This window comes from Oryx dammah, unplaced genomic scaffold (genome assembly GCF_014754425.2).
Source record: "Oryx dammah isolate SB20612 unplaced genomic scaffold, SCBI_Odam_1.1 HiC_scaffold_28, whole genome shotgun sequence".
Classification (NCBI taxonomy): Eukaryota; Metazoa; Chordata; class Mammalia; order Artiodactyla; family Bovidae; genus Oryx; species Oryx dammah.
In genome coordinates, this window is record NW_024070212.1 from 22,124,509 (window position 1) to 22,138,808 (window position 14,300).

At 47.3% G+C, this 14,300-nt stretch overlaps 1 protein-coding gene across 1 annotated transcript in view; it reads left to right on the forward strand.

Annotated features, from left to right (window-relative positions):
• The window catches only part of NOTCH2 (notch receptor 2), a 178,105-nt gene extending 164,169 nt beyond the window's left edge, over positions 1-13,936 (forward strand). Inside the window, exons 25-34 of the mRNA XM_040230917.1 lie at positions 217-722; positions 2,066-2,413; positions 3,277-3,419; positions 3,617-3,827; positions 4,260-4,356; positions 5,402-5,570; positions 6,388-6,689; positions 7,490-7,637; positions 8,300-8,397; positions 9,326-13,936. Of these exons, the coding sequence (XP_040086851.1) occupies positions 217-722; positions 2,066-2,413; positions 3,277-3,419; positions 3,617-3,827; positions 4,260-4,356; positions 5,402-5,570; positions 6,388-6,689; positions 7,490-7,637; positions 8,300-8,397; positions 9,326-10,714 (3,411 nt within the window). The 3' untranslated portion in view covers positions 10,715-13,936. The remainder of the gene's footprint in view (positions 1-216; positions 723-2,065; positions 2,414-3,276; positions 3,420-3,616; positions 3,828-4,259; positions 4,357-5,401; positions 5,571-6,387; positions 6,690-7,489; positions 7,638-8,299; positions 8,398-9,325) is intronic.
• The last annotated feature ends 364 nt before the right edge of the window (positions 13,937-14,300 follow it).

Here is a 14,300-nt window from a genome sequence, read left to right on the forward strand (position 1 = left end):
AAGTTCTGTATTCATCCTGGAACCACCACCCTGACCTGTAGGTTGACTTGAAGAAGTCTCTTCCTATAACTCGGTCCAGGAGGCTACCTGGAGGGATCTTAGCCAAGAGCCTAGTCTTCACCTCCCTAGAGGTGTGGCGGTGAGGGGCCCGGGGGGAGAATGGGGCCTGCCCTCACGGGTCACCTGCCATCCTCACTCGTTCACTGATTCCCACAGGGCTTCTCTGGGGTGCGGTGCCAGAGCAGCTGTGGACAGGTGAAGTGCAGGAGAGGGGAGCAGTGTGTGCACACGGCCTCGGGCCCCCGCTGCTTCTGCCCCAACCCCCAGGACTGCGACTCGGGCTGCGCCAGTAGCCCCTGCCAGCATGGGGGGAGCTGCCACCCTCAGCGCCAGCCTCCGTACTACTCGTGCCAATGTGCCCCGCCCTTCCGGGGCAGCCACTGTGAGCTCTACAGCGCCCCCACCAGCACCCCTCCCGCCACCTGCCTGAGCCAGTATTGTGCCGACAAAGCTCGGGATGGCATCTGTGATGACGTGTGCAACAGCCATGCCTGCCAGTGGGACGGGGGGGACTGTTCCCTCACCATGGAAGACCCCTGGGCCAATTGCTCCTCCCCGCTGCCCTGCTGGGAGTACATCAACAACCAGTGCGACGAGCTGTGCAACACGGCTGAGTGCCTGTTTGACAACTTTGAATGCCAGAAGAGTAGCAAGACATGCAAGTAAGCGCCCAGGGTCCCCAGAACTGAGGGGCAGCGCTGTCACTAACTCACCTCGGTCTCTTGTTCTTTTGCTGCTAACCACTCCAGTGCTTCTGCCCAAGCCGCCTCTGCCTTCTGGACTGGCACCAGTTGCCCCCTTCTCCCTCGTGCCATCCTGCCCCATCACACGCTACCCTGTGCTCTCCCTTGCTGACCAAGGGGCAGAAACGCTCACTGCACAGCCACTCTCTCTCTGCCTGTCTCTGCTTCCTCGCCTGCTGCTGTCACAGGTTCCCAGGGGAAGTGACTTTTGGAAGTGTTACCACTGTCAGGCAGCCTCTCACATAATCTGCCTGCAGCATGGTTGCAAAGGTCTGTACCCCTCTCTATTCATCCCGTGCCTTTCCCTAAGACTGGGTTTCCCCTCCAGATTTATCGGGAAGCATCTGCTAGATTAGTCAGCTTAACCCTCCTGGTCTTCACTGCTGCAACTATAGGGGGCTTTGTGGGTTACTTAATAGCTTTCCATTTAGTCATCCCATTTGGTTCAACCCTGATTAATTCTCAATCTTGTGAGGCATAGATGTTGTTAATGGCCTTTAACAGGCCAGGGAAGGGAGACTTGGGAGGTTCAAGAACTTGCCAGAGCAGATATAGCTCCTCCTGACTCCTGATCTCCTCACTGAGCTAGAGTGGCAAGTTGGACCAGGTGGTGTAACCATCAGGGATGGGAGTGAGGAGGGAGAAGGGGTGAGTGGAAATCAAACAATTTTTGCATCAACGGGCCTTGGGAGTCAATTTCCATTTCCCAATGTTTGAAAGATGCTGTACGAATTAGATCTGGTATCCTGTGTGGGACACACTTCTCGCCACCTACCTTCCACAGTGAAGATTCAGTCTTGATTAGAAAAGAAATGGGCCATATCAAATGGGCCAAAGGTCAACTGTACAGCATCTCTTATTGGTATGGGGCTACTTTCCAGTTTCTGCAAGCACTCTCTAGAGTCTTGTTTTACTGCTGGAAGCCCAGAGGCAATGGATATAAAAATAAAGGAAACATGAACCAGGTATTTTTGTTTCAGATTTGTTTACAAATCTGATTTAACATGATGACAAGCTGCCTAGGGGCCCATGAGTTTAGTGAGTAGCTTTGTTTCTCATTCAGAGAGCACTCACTGATGCTAAGGTGTGTAGACTGTATATACTCTAAGAAGTCAGGCACGGAGAGTCACAGAGGCTTCAGAGGACATTCAGGATCTAATCTGAGCCGTAGAAGATGGGTAGGAAAATCCACATAGTTCCAAGTGGAAAACAAATAGCGCTCCACTGTGATCTTACCATATTCTCTGCCTCCCTCTGCCTAGATATGACAAGTACTGTGCAGACCACTACGAAGACAACCACTGTGACCAGGGTTGCAACAGTGAGGAGTGTGGCTGGGATGGGCTGGACTGTGCTGCTGACCGGCCAGAAAACCTGGCAGAGGGCACCCTCGTCATCGTGGTGCTGATGCCACCTGAACAGCTGCTCCAGGATGCCCGCAGATTCTTGCGGGCACTGGGCACCCTGCTCCACACCAACCTCCGTATCAAACGGGATGCCCAGGGGGAACTCATGGTCTACCCCTATTATGGTGGGAAGTCAGCTGCCATGAAGAAGCAGAGATTGACACGCAGGTCCCTTCCTGGAGATGAAGAACAGGAAGTGGCTGGGTAGGTGTTTAATTTCTGAACTTAAAGCTTAATTTTATCAAGCTGAGCACTTTGATACACAGATATCTTAACTACAACTGCACCTATAAAGATGAAAGGCCAGAAAACAAAACAGTCAACTGAATAACACAAGCCTGTAATCTCAGTCTTTAAGGTTAGTGCTCAAGGTTTGCCTTGATCTTGGAATCCTGAAAAGTGGGCTGAAGCAAGTCAAGTGGCAGGATGTCAGAACGGGCTCGTCATGTGCTAGAATCTCTAACCATTTGCCAGAGTTGGGGTAAATCCCTCTAGTGATGACTCCTCTTTGTATTAATCCTGGGCTTCTTTTCAAGGCCCTTCATTTCTGTCTCTTTGACAAGGGTGATGTTCTGCATATATTATGTTATCCACACTGAGGATTTCTTGGTATCTCACAATGTTCAGCTTGCTAGCTAGCTCGAGTACAGATGCAGAGAGAAACGAGAGTAAGGAACAAAAAGCAAAAGGCAGGGGTGTGTTTTTAGAGTAGCTGTATGTACCGTTGAGTACACCGGAAGGGGGAAGGGGTAGAAGCAGCCCACCAAAGGCAACCTCACCCCATTTTCTCAATGTGTCTTATGTTGCCGAAAAGTCAGAACACTTGGATGCAGCCAAACCAAGAACATGGAAGTGTTAGTCACTCAGTCGTGTCCGACTCTTTGTGACCTCATGGACTGTAGCCCACCCTAAGTGAGAATTAGGAGGTAAACCATATCTTAATTTCTGGGATCTTCCTGGAGACAGCATCCCAGAGGTAGAGGGCCCAAGGCTGAGGGTGAGGAAGTGGGTCTACCTCAGATTCCTGGGTTGACATTTTCTCACCATTTCTCCTTGGCTCCCCTCAGCTCTCAGGTATTTCTGGAGATTGACAACCGCCAGTGTGTTCAAGACTCAGACCAGTGCTTTAAGAACACAGACGCAGCAGCAGCTCTTCTGGCTTCTCACGCCATCCAGGGGACCCTGTCATACCCACTTGTGTCTGTCGTCAGTGAGTAGCTCTGAAATGAAGGGGAAGGTGTGCTGAGGAATGCCACTTGCAGGCAGAGAGAATGGGGCACAGCTTAGTGTGCAACGCTCTGTTTCTCAGGGCTAGCGAGGTCAAAGTTGTTCTCTGAAGGAGTTTAGTGGGCATATTGAGAGGTGGATGTTTTGTTCACCACTTTCCCTATCTCTCTGCACTTTCAGGTGAATCTCTGACCCCAAAACCCACTCAGCTTCTCTATCTGCTTGCTGTTGCTGTTGTCATTATCTTGTTTATTATCCTGCTGGGGGTTATCATGGCAAAACGAAAGCGCAAGCATGGCTCCCTCTGGCTGCCTGAAGGTTTCACCCTTCGCCGTGACTCCAGCAACCACAAACGTCGTGAGCCAGTGGGCCAGGATGCTGTGGGACTCAAGTAAGAGTTTGTCAACAAGCTACTATTCATGATAGTAACAAGTATGGATAAGTGGAAAATCAGATCTTGTTGAATCATGATTTTAAATTCAGAGTTCTGGCCATGCCATGCTACTATACTTGACCATGATGCTGAATGCCTGCTTGTGGCTATAAAATAAGAATCTGGATGCTTCAGTTCTGTACGTATTATCACAGGGATGCTCAGCTTCTGTGATGAGACACGCCTTTGTCGTAAGCTCTTGCTTAGTGGAAAAGGAAATGATATTTACTCAGGCAATGGGATGTAATATTGCCCATTTTTTCCCTGGGTCCTGAAAGTCTGACTGTAGCCATGAGAATGTGTGATGGCAGAAAAATTATGAAAATTTCTATGTTCTTTTATGATATAACCCTGCTCTTATTTTATACCTTCATGATTCTGTCATGTTAGAAATCTCTCAGTGCAAGTCTCAGAGGCTAACCTAATTGGTTCCGGAACAAGTGAACACTGGGTCGATGATGAAGGGCCCCAGCCTAAGAAAGCCAAGGTAAGCTGGCCATGGTCTGCTCATATTTCACGTTTTTGTCCTTTGGTATCTAGAGTATCATGAATGGGAGAGAAGGGTGGTAGTCTGTACATGTTGCCCAGGCCTTGACTATCCTAGGTTGTTTCAAAAATCAGGAATATTTAGGTCATTGATGGCCTTGGGTTACTATGTAAGTTTTTCAGAAAGAACTCTTTAAAAATAATAAAACAAACATGCTTCCTTCCTCAAATGTCAGGTTGATGGTACTTGAATAAGGACTATTATGTGTAAACACCAGTTTCTTTCATAGCCAGATCTCTCCCTTATTCTCCCTGGATACTTCAAGGGAAGGTGGAGTTAGTTAGTGGAGGAAAGCCGGTGATCACTGAGTTTGGAGGCTTTAAATCTTGATCCCTGGAAACAAAAGCCATATAGCAGTAAGAGGTACATTGGACTGGGTCTGACATGAAAAAGGAGACCATTCACCCATAGGCATACACGGCTGGGATATGCATGTATTCCACGGATATTCTGAGGAAATAAACTTGAGGAAAACAGGCATGATGGTTAAGAAAATTACTACAGTCAGGACTGGATTCAAGTCCCAAACACTGGCACATTATTTAACCTCTTTATATTTACTTATCCTTAATCTGTAAGATAGGGAAAATAATAATGATTCTTTCAATATGGGTGAATTGCCTTACCTGTTTTCTATCACATACTGAATATTCCGTAAAGGTCAGCTGCTTTTAAAAGTATAATAATTATCCAGCAAATACTTCCTGAATGCTGGCTCTTTGCTGGGCACTGGGGTGGATACAGGGTACAAGGAGGCAACCTTGAACAAGGCTTGCTCCCTGTCCTGAGGAACCTTTCAGGTAGCAGTGGGAACTGCCATGCAATGCTGTGTAAGCACCTAACGCAACGCTTCATTAAGGAGAGTGAGCAGCGTGTTAAAGTCTGCTCTCTACTTGAAGGGTAGCTAGAAGTTAGTCAGTCAAAGAATTGGGAGAGATCCTGGGGGCGTACCAGAGTGATCAGGAGAGTTTACCTCTTCTTTCAGGCTGAAGATGAGGCTTTGCTCTCAGAAGAAGATGACCCCATCGATCGGCGTCCATGGACACAGCAGCACCTGGAAGCTGCAGACATCCGTGGGACACCATCGCTGGCTCTCACCCCTCCACAGGCAGAACAAGAGGTGGACGTGCTGGATGTGAACGTCCGCGGCCCAGGTTAGTGCCTGCGAGCCTTCTCTCTTCACTGTGCCATGCCCACCCCCTGGTTCCACCTTATCCCTCTGTTTGCCCTACTCAGTGATCGAGGAAATCAGACTGGAGATCAGCTTGAGGAAATGAATGTCTAAGGAAAACAGGCTTGCAGAAATTATAAATTTGTATGAGAAAAGAGGCAGGATTTCATTTTGTTTCACCTTCTGCATGCATACATGCTCAGTTGCTTCAGTCGTGTCCGCCTCTTTGCGACCCCATGGACTGTAGCCTGCCAGGCTCCTCTGTCCATGGAATTCTCCAGGCAAGAATACTGGAGTGCTTTGCCACGCCCTCCTCCAGGGGATCTTCCTGACCGAGGGATCAAACCCACCTCTCCTGCATTGCAGGCAGATTCTTTACCACTGAACCACCAGGGAAGCCCTCACATAATGCGTTTTCATCAACCAAAAGGCTGATTATTTGGGATAGATTTTAGTGGGATAAAAAAAAATAATATCCCAAAGCAGAGGAATAGAGAATTTGTTTAGTTCGTACCTTAGTGTATATAGTTTATTAATACTGGATATTTTAAAATGTCCAATTTAAAAAAGCATAGCACTTAGAAACTTGAATAGATAAGCTTGTTTAACTTAGAGACTAGCTCCTCTTTACAGAAAGGATACTACCAAGGGAAAATCAATTGCCATTTATCACAAGAAGCACAGGGTTTTTTCCGAAAAGAATAATTTTCTTCAAATTGAGCTCTTCCAGCACTAGGGTTAAGTGAACATGAATGTCTTTCCCCTCCTTGAATACTATTTGGAATTTCCCTTTCCTCCAGATGGGTGCACCCCACTGATGCTGGCTTCTCTCCGAGGAGGCAGCTCAGACATGAGTGATGAAGATGAAGATGCAGAGGACTCTTCTGCTAACATCATCACGGACTTAGTCTACCAGGGTGCCAGCCTCCAAGCACAGACAGACCGGACGGGTGAGATGGCCCTGCATCTCGCGGCCCGGTACTCAAGGGCAGATGCTGCCAAGCGTCTCCTGGATGCAGGAGCAGATGCCAATGCCCAGGACAACATGGGCCGCTGTCCTCTCCATGCTGCAGTGGCTGCTGATGCCCAAGGTGTCTTCCAGGTAAAGATCACGTAAAGAGTTGATTCCTAAGGAATCTAGAATATTTCCCCTTCATTAAGACACGTAATAACCCATTATATTTGTCCAGTGATTCTTTGAGAGAATAAGGCAGATGATAAAGTCATGCTTGCTGGATAGGAAAGCAGGAAAGGGAGGCAGGCAGGCAGAGCTGACCATATACAGCTAGCTCATGGTAAAGCAGGTACCACCAGTCTTCTGATTGTTCATCAGCGCTTTGTTTTTTGTTTGTTTGTTTTGTTTTTGATGAGGCAAAATAACCTCCCAAATGAAAAGATCAGGTGCATGACACCTGCCTCCGACTAGTGTCTGTCAGCTTCTCCCTCGAGATTTATCTGACTCTATGGGCTTCCAGCTGCTCCTTGGTGGTTTTCCTGACCTGAGTTCACAGTGCACACCTGATGCCCTATTATTTTAGCCTTAAGAGGAAATTGAAAGCAATTCTGTACCATCTTAACTTGTACACCACAGTTGAGGTTGTGGTATTTTCCCACATTCCCTCTTCTTTCTTTAGAAAGCAGAGGTGCATTAATTTACAAGGCCACTGTAGAGCTTGAGCACCTGTTTGTATATTCATTCATCTTATTCCTTTATTCATTCAGTCCACAGAGATTAGGTGACTGACCCTAGCAGAACCTGGACACGAAGATAGCAAAACATTCCCTGCCCTCCAGGAACTTACTGTAGAGCCTCGACTCTGATGCTTTTATGTCTGTCTTATCTCAGCTTCATTATCTTTTGTATTCAGCTGAGTCTCTTTTCTGTACTTTCTCATATTCTAGATCCTGATCCGCAACCGAGTAACTGATCTAGACGCGAGGATGAATGATGGCACTACACCCCTGATCCTGGCTGCCCGGCTGGCTGTGGAGGGAATGGTGGCAGAACTGATCAACTGCCAAGCAGATGTGAATGCAGTGGATGACCACGGTAGGGATGAGCAGCAGGGATTCAGATTCCTACCTGCAAAGCAGGCCTCTAAGGAAAGAATTATTGCATGATCCCTAAAGAGCTGTCTCAGATCCGAATCCACCGAAGATTCGTTCATTCATTCCATCTTCCTTTTGCAATATTGACTTCCAAGATCTGAGACAGTGCGAAGTCCATAGATGAAGTTGGGAAGGGACTTTTAGTGAGAGTTCTTGGACCTAAGAGCAGGTCTATGAGAGTTTTCCTGCGTAAGTTCCCAGGTATACCACTCTTGTTATGAGGATATGAGAGCTGACTTCATGGAAGGGGTAGGGTGGTGAGATATTCTAACTGTATATCCTGGCATGTAATAAAAAAGCAGGTTATTGTCTTCAGCATGTGACAGGGTAGATTCTGCCACACAAAGGATGTGGTACCGTAGACAGATGATCCTTTTACTTAGAGGTCTTCTGAAAGCTAGGCAGCCTGTACCAAAGTATTTCTAGAATAGGGGAATATGAAGATAATCTTTGGTTTTTCCTGTGGGCCCCCAGAGAAAACTGGCTTCTAGCTGTTGTCTGAGAAGTTCAAGGTTTCCTTGTACAACTCATAACACTTCCCGATGGGAGGGGTAGGACATGACCTCTTACTCAGTCTGCTTATAAAAATGTTTTTTCCTGCAGGAAAATCTGCCCTTCACTGGGCAGCTGCTGTGAATAATGTGGAGGCAACCCTTTTGCTGTTGAAAAATGGGGCCAACCGAGACATGCAGGACAACAAGGTACAGTCTGGGCTCTGAGCTAGGGGCAGGTGCAGCAGTGCCTCGGATTATGCATGAGGCCGTTCCTTTTCTCCTGTAGCTGCTCTGTAATAAGGATAGGCAAAGATGGAAGCAGACTGGGCAGGAAATGGGTCCAGAGTGCCTGAGTGCTTGGGCTTATCCAGTGAAATGTCAGAGTTGACCCTTAGCCTGCTCACTCTGCACCAGGCTGTCCCTTTGATAACTTTGGTGTAACCTTTTCTGCCTTTCTCTTCTTTGACATTTCCCTTTTTCCTGGTCTCTGTTCTGTTCACACACACTTCCTTCCTTTTCACTTGTTTGTTCTTACTTGTTTTCCTGATGCTCCGCGTCCCCCAGCCCTGCCCCGTTCTTGGGCTCCATGATGTTTTCCTGCTTCCTCTGACTTCTGTGTCATGCGTCCCTCTGTTGTTCACCTTACCTTCTCTTGTTCATTTCCTCTTTTCCATTATTTTGTTCTTTGTCTCAGATGTTTTGTCTTTCTTTCTTTCACTTTCCCTTATTTTTCTCTACATGCTTTAGCTTCTTCCCCTCATACCTTTATTTCTGTTACGCCTTTTAGAACCCTATTTTGATAAGCTCAGTGCTCTTGCAGGTGAATTTATGGCTCAGGGACATGCTTTATTTCACACTTTCCCCATTAAGAAAACATAGCCCTCAGTAGGGCAAAGCTGGATCTTGGGGAGAAGTAAAATAATTTTTCTTTATGTATAAATTACAGATAGCCATTCAGTACATAGGTAGGTGCACACTTTTTATCTGTGGTATTAAAATTTCATGTGGGAAGGCAGTTAGGAAAAAATGTCTAAAGGAGTGATAACAAAAAGATTGAGAAACATGGCTGTATTCTCAGGAGTGTTATTAAAATGCACTCTGCATGGGCTTTTTCTTTCTTTCTTTTTTTCTGTAGGAGGAGACACCCCTGTTTCTTGCTGCCCGGGAGGGGAGCTATGAAGCAGCCAAGATCCTGTTAGACCATTTTGCCAATCGGGACATCACAGACCACATGGATCGTCTTCCTCGGGACGTAGCCCGGGACCGCATGCACCATGACATCGTGCGCCTGCTGGACGAGTACAACGTGACCCCCAGCCCTCCCGGCACAGTGCTGACTTCTGCACTCTCACCTGTCATCTGTGGGCCCAACAGATCTTTTCTCAGTCTGAAGCATACCCCAATGGGCAAGAAGTCTAGACGGCCTAACACCAAGAGTGCCGTGCCCACTAGCCTCCCTAACCTTGCCAAGGAGGCCAAGGATGCCAAGGGGAACAGGAGGAAGAAGTCTCTGAGTGACAAGGGCCAGCTCTCCGAGAGCTCAGTGACTCTGTCCCCCGTCGATTCCCTAGAGTCTCCGCACACATATGTTTCTGACACCACCTCCTCCCCAATGATCACATCCCCTGGAATCTTACAGGCCTCACCCAACCCCATGCTGGCCACTGCCGCCCCCGCTGGCCCCGTCCATGCACAGCATGCACTGTCTTTCTCTAACCTTCATGAGATGCAGCCCTTGGCTCATGGGGCCAATACCGTGCTTCCCTCGGTGAGCCAGCTGCTGTCCCACCACCACATTGTGCCCCCAGGCAGCAGCACCGCAGGGAGCGTGGGTAGGCTACATCCAGTCCCTGTCCCGGCCGACTGGATGAACCGCGTGGAGGTGAATGAGAGCCAGTACAACGAGATGTTCGGTATGGTCCTGGCTCCAGCTGAGGGCACCCACCCTGGCATAGCTCCCCAGAGCAGGCCGCCCGAAGGGAAGCATTTAACCACCCCCCGAGAGCCCTTGCCCCCCATTGTGACTTTCCAGCTAATCCCCAAAGGCAGCATTGCCCAACCAACTGGGGCTGCCCAGCCTCCGTCCAACTGCCCTCCAGCCGTTGCAGGTACCCTGCCCACCATGTATCAGATTCCAGAAATGGCTCGCTTGCCCAGTATGGCTTTTCCCACTGCCATGATGCCCCAGCAGGATGGGCAGGTTGCTCAGACCATTCTCCCAGCCTATCACCCCTTCCCAGCCTCCGTGGGTAAGTATCCCACACCCCCATCACAGCATAGCTATGCTTCCTCCAGTGCTGCTGAGAGAACACCCAGTCACAGTGGTCACCTCCAGGGTGAGCATCCCTACCTGACACCGTCCCCAGAGTCTCCTGACCAGTGGTCAAGTTCATCACCCCACTCTGCTTCTGACTGGTCAGATGTGACCACCAGCCCCACTCCTGGGGGTGCTGGAGGAGGTCAGCGGGGACCTGGGACACACATGTCTGAGCCACCACGCAGCAACATGCAGGTCTATGCATGAAAGAATCTGCCTCCAGCCTAGACACAGAACTCCTCTTGTAAATGCTGCTGAGGAACAAATGAAGGTCATCCGGGAAAGAAATGAAGAAATCTCTGGAACCAGCTTCTGGAGGCAGGAGAGAGGAGAGGCTCTTATCTTGTAGATAACCCGAAGAAGCGAGTTAATTAGCTTCACTGAGCATCTGCGGGGTTTGGGGAACATGGAAGGGACAAGGCTCCTTGTAGTCTCTTGCCCGTCAAGTCCCCAAGTTCACAGAACTGCAAGATGAATACAAGACTTGGGACCACATTTCCTCTCTTCAATACAGAGAACAAGATGGATGCCTGTTGTAGACATTCTTGCAGCCTGGAGTGCATTTTTCAGCCTTGGGGGCTTCTGCCATATCCATGAGAAGATTCTGCAGTAGACTCCTCCTGGGAGTTGTGCCCTGGAATTCTGCCAGATGTGACCTGTCTCCTGTTCTCATCCTTGGAAAATTCTTTTGACTTCATTTGGTGCTTTAATTGTGCACCTGTCTGTGGCTGGAACCCCACCTGCCTGTTCCAGGGCAGAACCTTTGTGCTTTGAATCATGCCTGCGCTGGAGGCACTTGCAGCCTCCCTTTTCTCTCCTGTTTTCCCAGTGTCCCTAGGAGCCTCACAAGGTTTACCTTTATGGTCTCAGCAGAAACCTTTCAAGTATGTTTCTTTAGAAAATGGACATAGTCCTTTCTCCTGCATATCATTCCTAAAAGAATAAGGGGAGCAAAATATTTTCCTTTGAACCCATTTAGGGGACCAGAACCCCCTTCAAGAAGCTGCGCCTAAATTATCTTGCCTACATGCTGGGTTCCTACAAACCTTAGCAGGAAGAAGAGTAAGGATCTTTTTTTCCATGTGTCCGCCTAGTAAGTGTGAAGGTTTATCCTTGGCAGTGTAGCTAATGTGACCCCTTTTAAAAAACCCAAACAGACCAAGGTTTGGAATGTTGGAATGACCAAGAGAGCCAAGAGATAAGCTAACTCAGGCGAGAAGCGATGACCCGCTAACCAGTCCCTGCCAGGCACTCTGTTGACTGCAGCATAAACACATTTGTCACACGTGTTAGAACCCTTGGCCTGCTTCACTCACACATCCAGCAGATGGAGACTGTTGTAGTTGCTGAGCCTTCAAACGACGTTCCCTTGCCATTTAGAAGCGACCTTTCATCTGCTCAAGGGCCTCCTCCCCAAGCCCAGTGACAGTCGTCTTCCCCTGGTCAGGTGGTCACAGTCTCTACTTCCTGACATTCCTTCTGATCCCAGGCCCCTTCACCTGTCTTCCTGCCACACTTTGTGGTCTGATTACTGGTGCACCCAGTAGGTCCTCACCGAACACCTGGGTTTTCTGTGTTCAAGTGTGGGAACTAGAATGCTGGCCTAGTTTCTGTGGCCAAAGCCAGTCTTACAAGAAGGTCGGAAAGGGAGGAATTATGAGGTAGCCTTTGCTATTTTTTGCTCCCAGTTCCTTCTCTTTCAGGCAGTCATGAGATTCCCCATTAGGCAACTAACAGACACTTATCAGGGATATTTTCCTCTCATAGAGTCACTTTCTAGATGATAATGGACAAGAATAGACTTACTGTCTTGTCATCTTCACGTTCAGAGTGTGATTGCATCTCACCCAAGTCTGCTTCCTGTATTTGTGGTCTTGGCGACTTTTTTGACCTTCTGTCAAGGACATGCATTCTATCCAACACTATAAGGAGGAGAGAAGTAGTTTTCCTTCTCTTCTCCCTGAGTCAGCTGACAACTGGTTCTGCCTTCACGCTGTCACTGTTGCCTGGTGCTATGACATCATGACAGTGGAAAATGAGTTCTTCTGGGAGCGTCTTGCAGATATTAATATGTGGTCTGCCCACTCTGTGTTGGCTTCAGTGATAGTTTTCCTTACTGCCTTGCCTGAGAGTGTTCATCATTTCTTTCCGTTTACCAGATTTATCTGTCTGTGGCTTCATGTGGAAACCCTATGTGTCTGTTAGCATGGAAGTCTACAAAGAGTTTTTCTAGTCCTGCCCAAGTTCACTGAACTAAAAATACAATTCATTTTCCCCTGATAGAAGCAGATTATTTTTTCACTCTGTATTTTATTCTCTCATGTGGCAACTCTACCAACCCCTTTCATAGTGTGAAGAATTTTCTCATTCTGAATGGTGATTCTTTATCCTTGGACCTATTTGTTGATTCACAGATGGGGAGGACCCATCTCCATGGACCACTGTGGACCTCACCACATCTACACTTCTCTGTCATCCCATTCCGGCCCCTCTTCTTCAGAGTGTCAGCTCTGATCCAGCAGCTTGATCCCTTATAGCCTCCTCTGTCTGTAAGCACACTGTGGGCCTAACTTGTTTATTCCCCTTTGGGATCCTTTGGGTCTTGCAGAAATAAATATGAAGGCTGCCATTACAAACAACAGGCTTCAGTGATAAGGAAGAAGACACTGCCTTTCAAGCATTTATCAGTCACTTAGATTGTTAAGAACCTGTAAGTTGTATTGAGTAAAAGAGAAAATAAGATGAGGAATCACTTTCTCAACTGGGTTCTGAAGTGGAGACTTAAGTTTGTATGGGAAACATCTTTTATGACAGGTCTATGTCACCCTCTTTGCCCCTCACATTCCTGTTTTATCTTTATAAATTCTTCCTTTGAGTCCTGTTCTATCTGCCTTTGGGGATATATTTTTTGTTTGTTTCTTTTGTATTAAGTATCATTTTCTGATTTACATGTTGGTGAGGGAGGGAGAGGTTTGAGAGAAAGAGTGAGAGTTAAAGATTTTATGTAAGCAATCAGCTATGATGCACAAGTCCATTCTCATCATTATTAAGGTTGCTAGTTCATAATTCTTTCATAAAAGAGAACCAAAGGTGTAATATTCCATTGGCAAGTGGTTTGGGGATTTTGGCCTTAACTAATATATGGAATGTATGATGACTGAGAGGACAAGTTTATATGCCCAGAGGCTCCCACTCATAACTGGTACTGTGGCTTCTTACTTGTGTACATTTCTCTTAAAAGTGATATGATATCTGTTTGTATGAGAAAGCCAATAACCAATAAAATGACTGCATATTCCTAACTATACATGGTAAGGAAAATGCACAATTTGTTTTTAACTTTCAAAGTTTCATTCTAAAAGTAGTTACGACAAAATTTATATGGAAGCATTTTTATCACAAAATAAAAAAGTTACATGTCAAGCTCAACAGACATTGCAGTTTTTATTTTCCATTCTTCATCCCTACTTTGCAATGATTTAACTCATGTCATAATTTGCTGAGAGAGAAAACATTTTCTTTTCATTCTGAATCCCATATAGCCTAGCACTAGTCTTTTTTCTTTCTCCAAGTAGTAGTAGTTCAGTCACCCAGTTGTGTCTGACTCTGTGACCCATAGTCTGCAGCACACCAGGCCTCCCTGTCCATCACCAACTCCCAGAGCTTGCTCAAACTAATGTCCATCGAGCCGGTGACGCCATCCAACCATCCCATCCTCTTTCGTCCCCTTCTCCTCCTGCCTTCAGTCTTTCCCAGCATCAGAGTCTTTTCTAATAAGTCAGTTCTTCACATC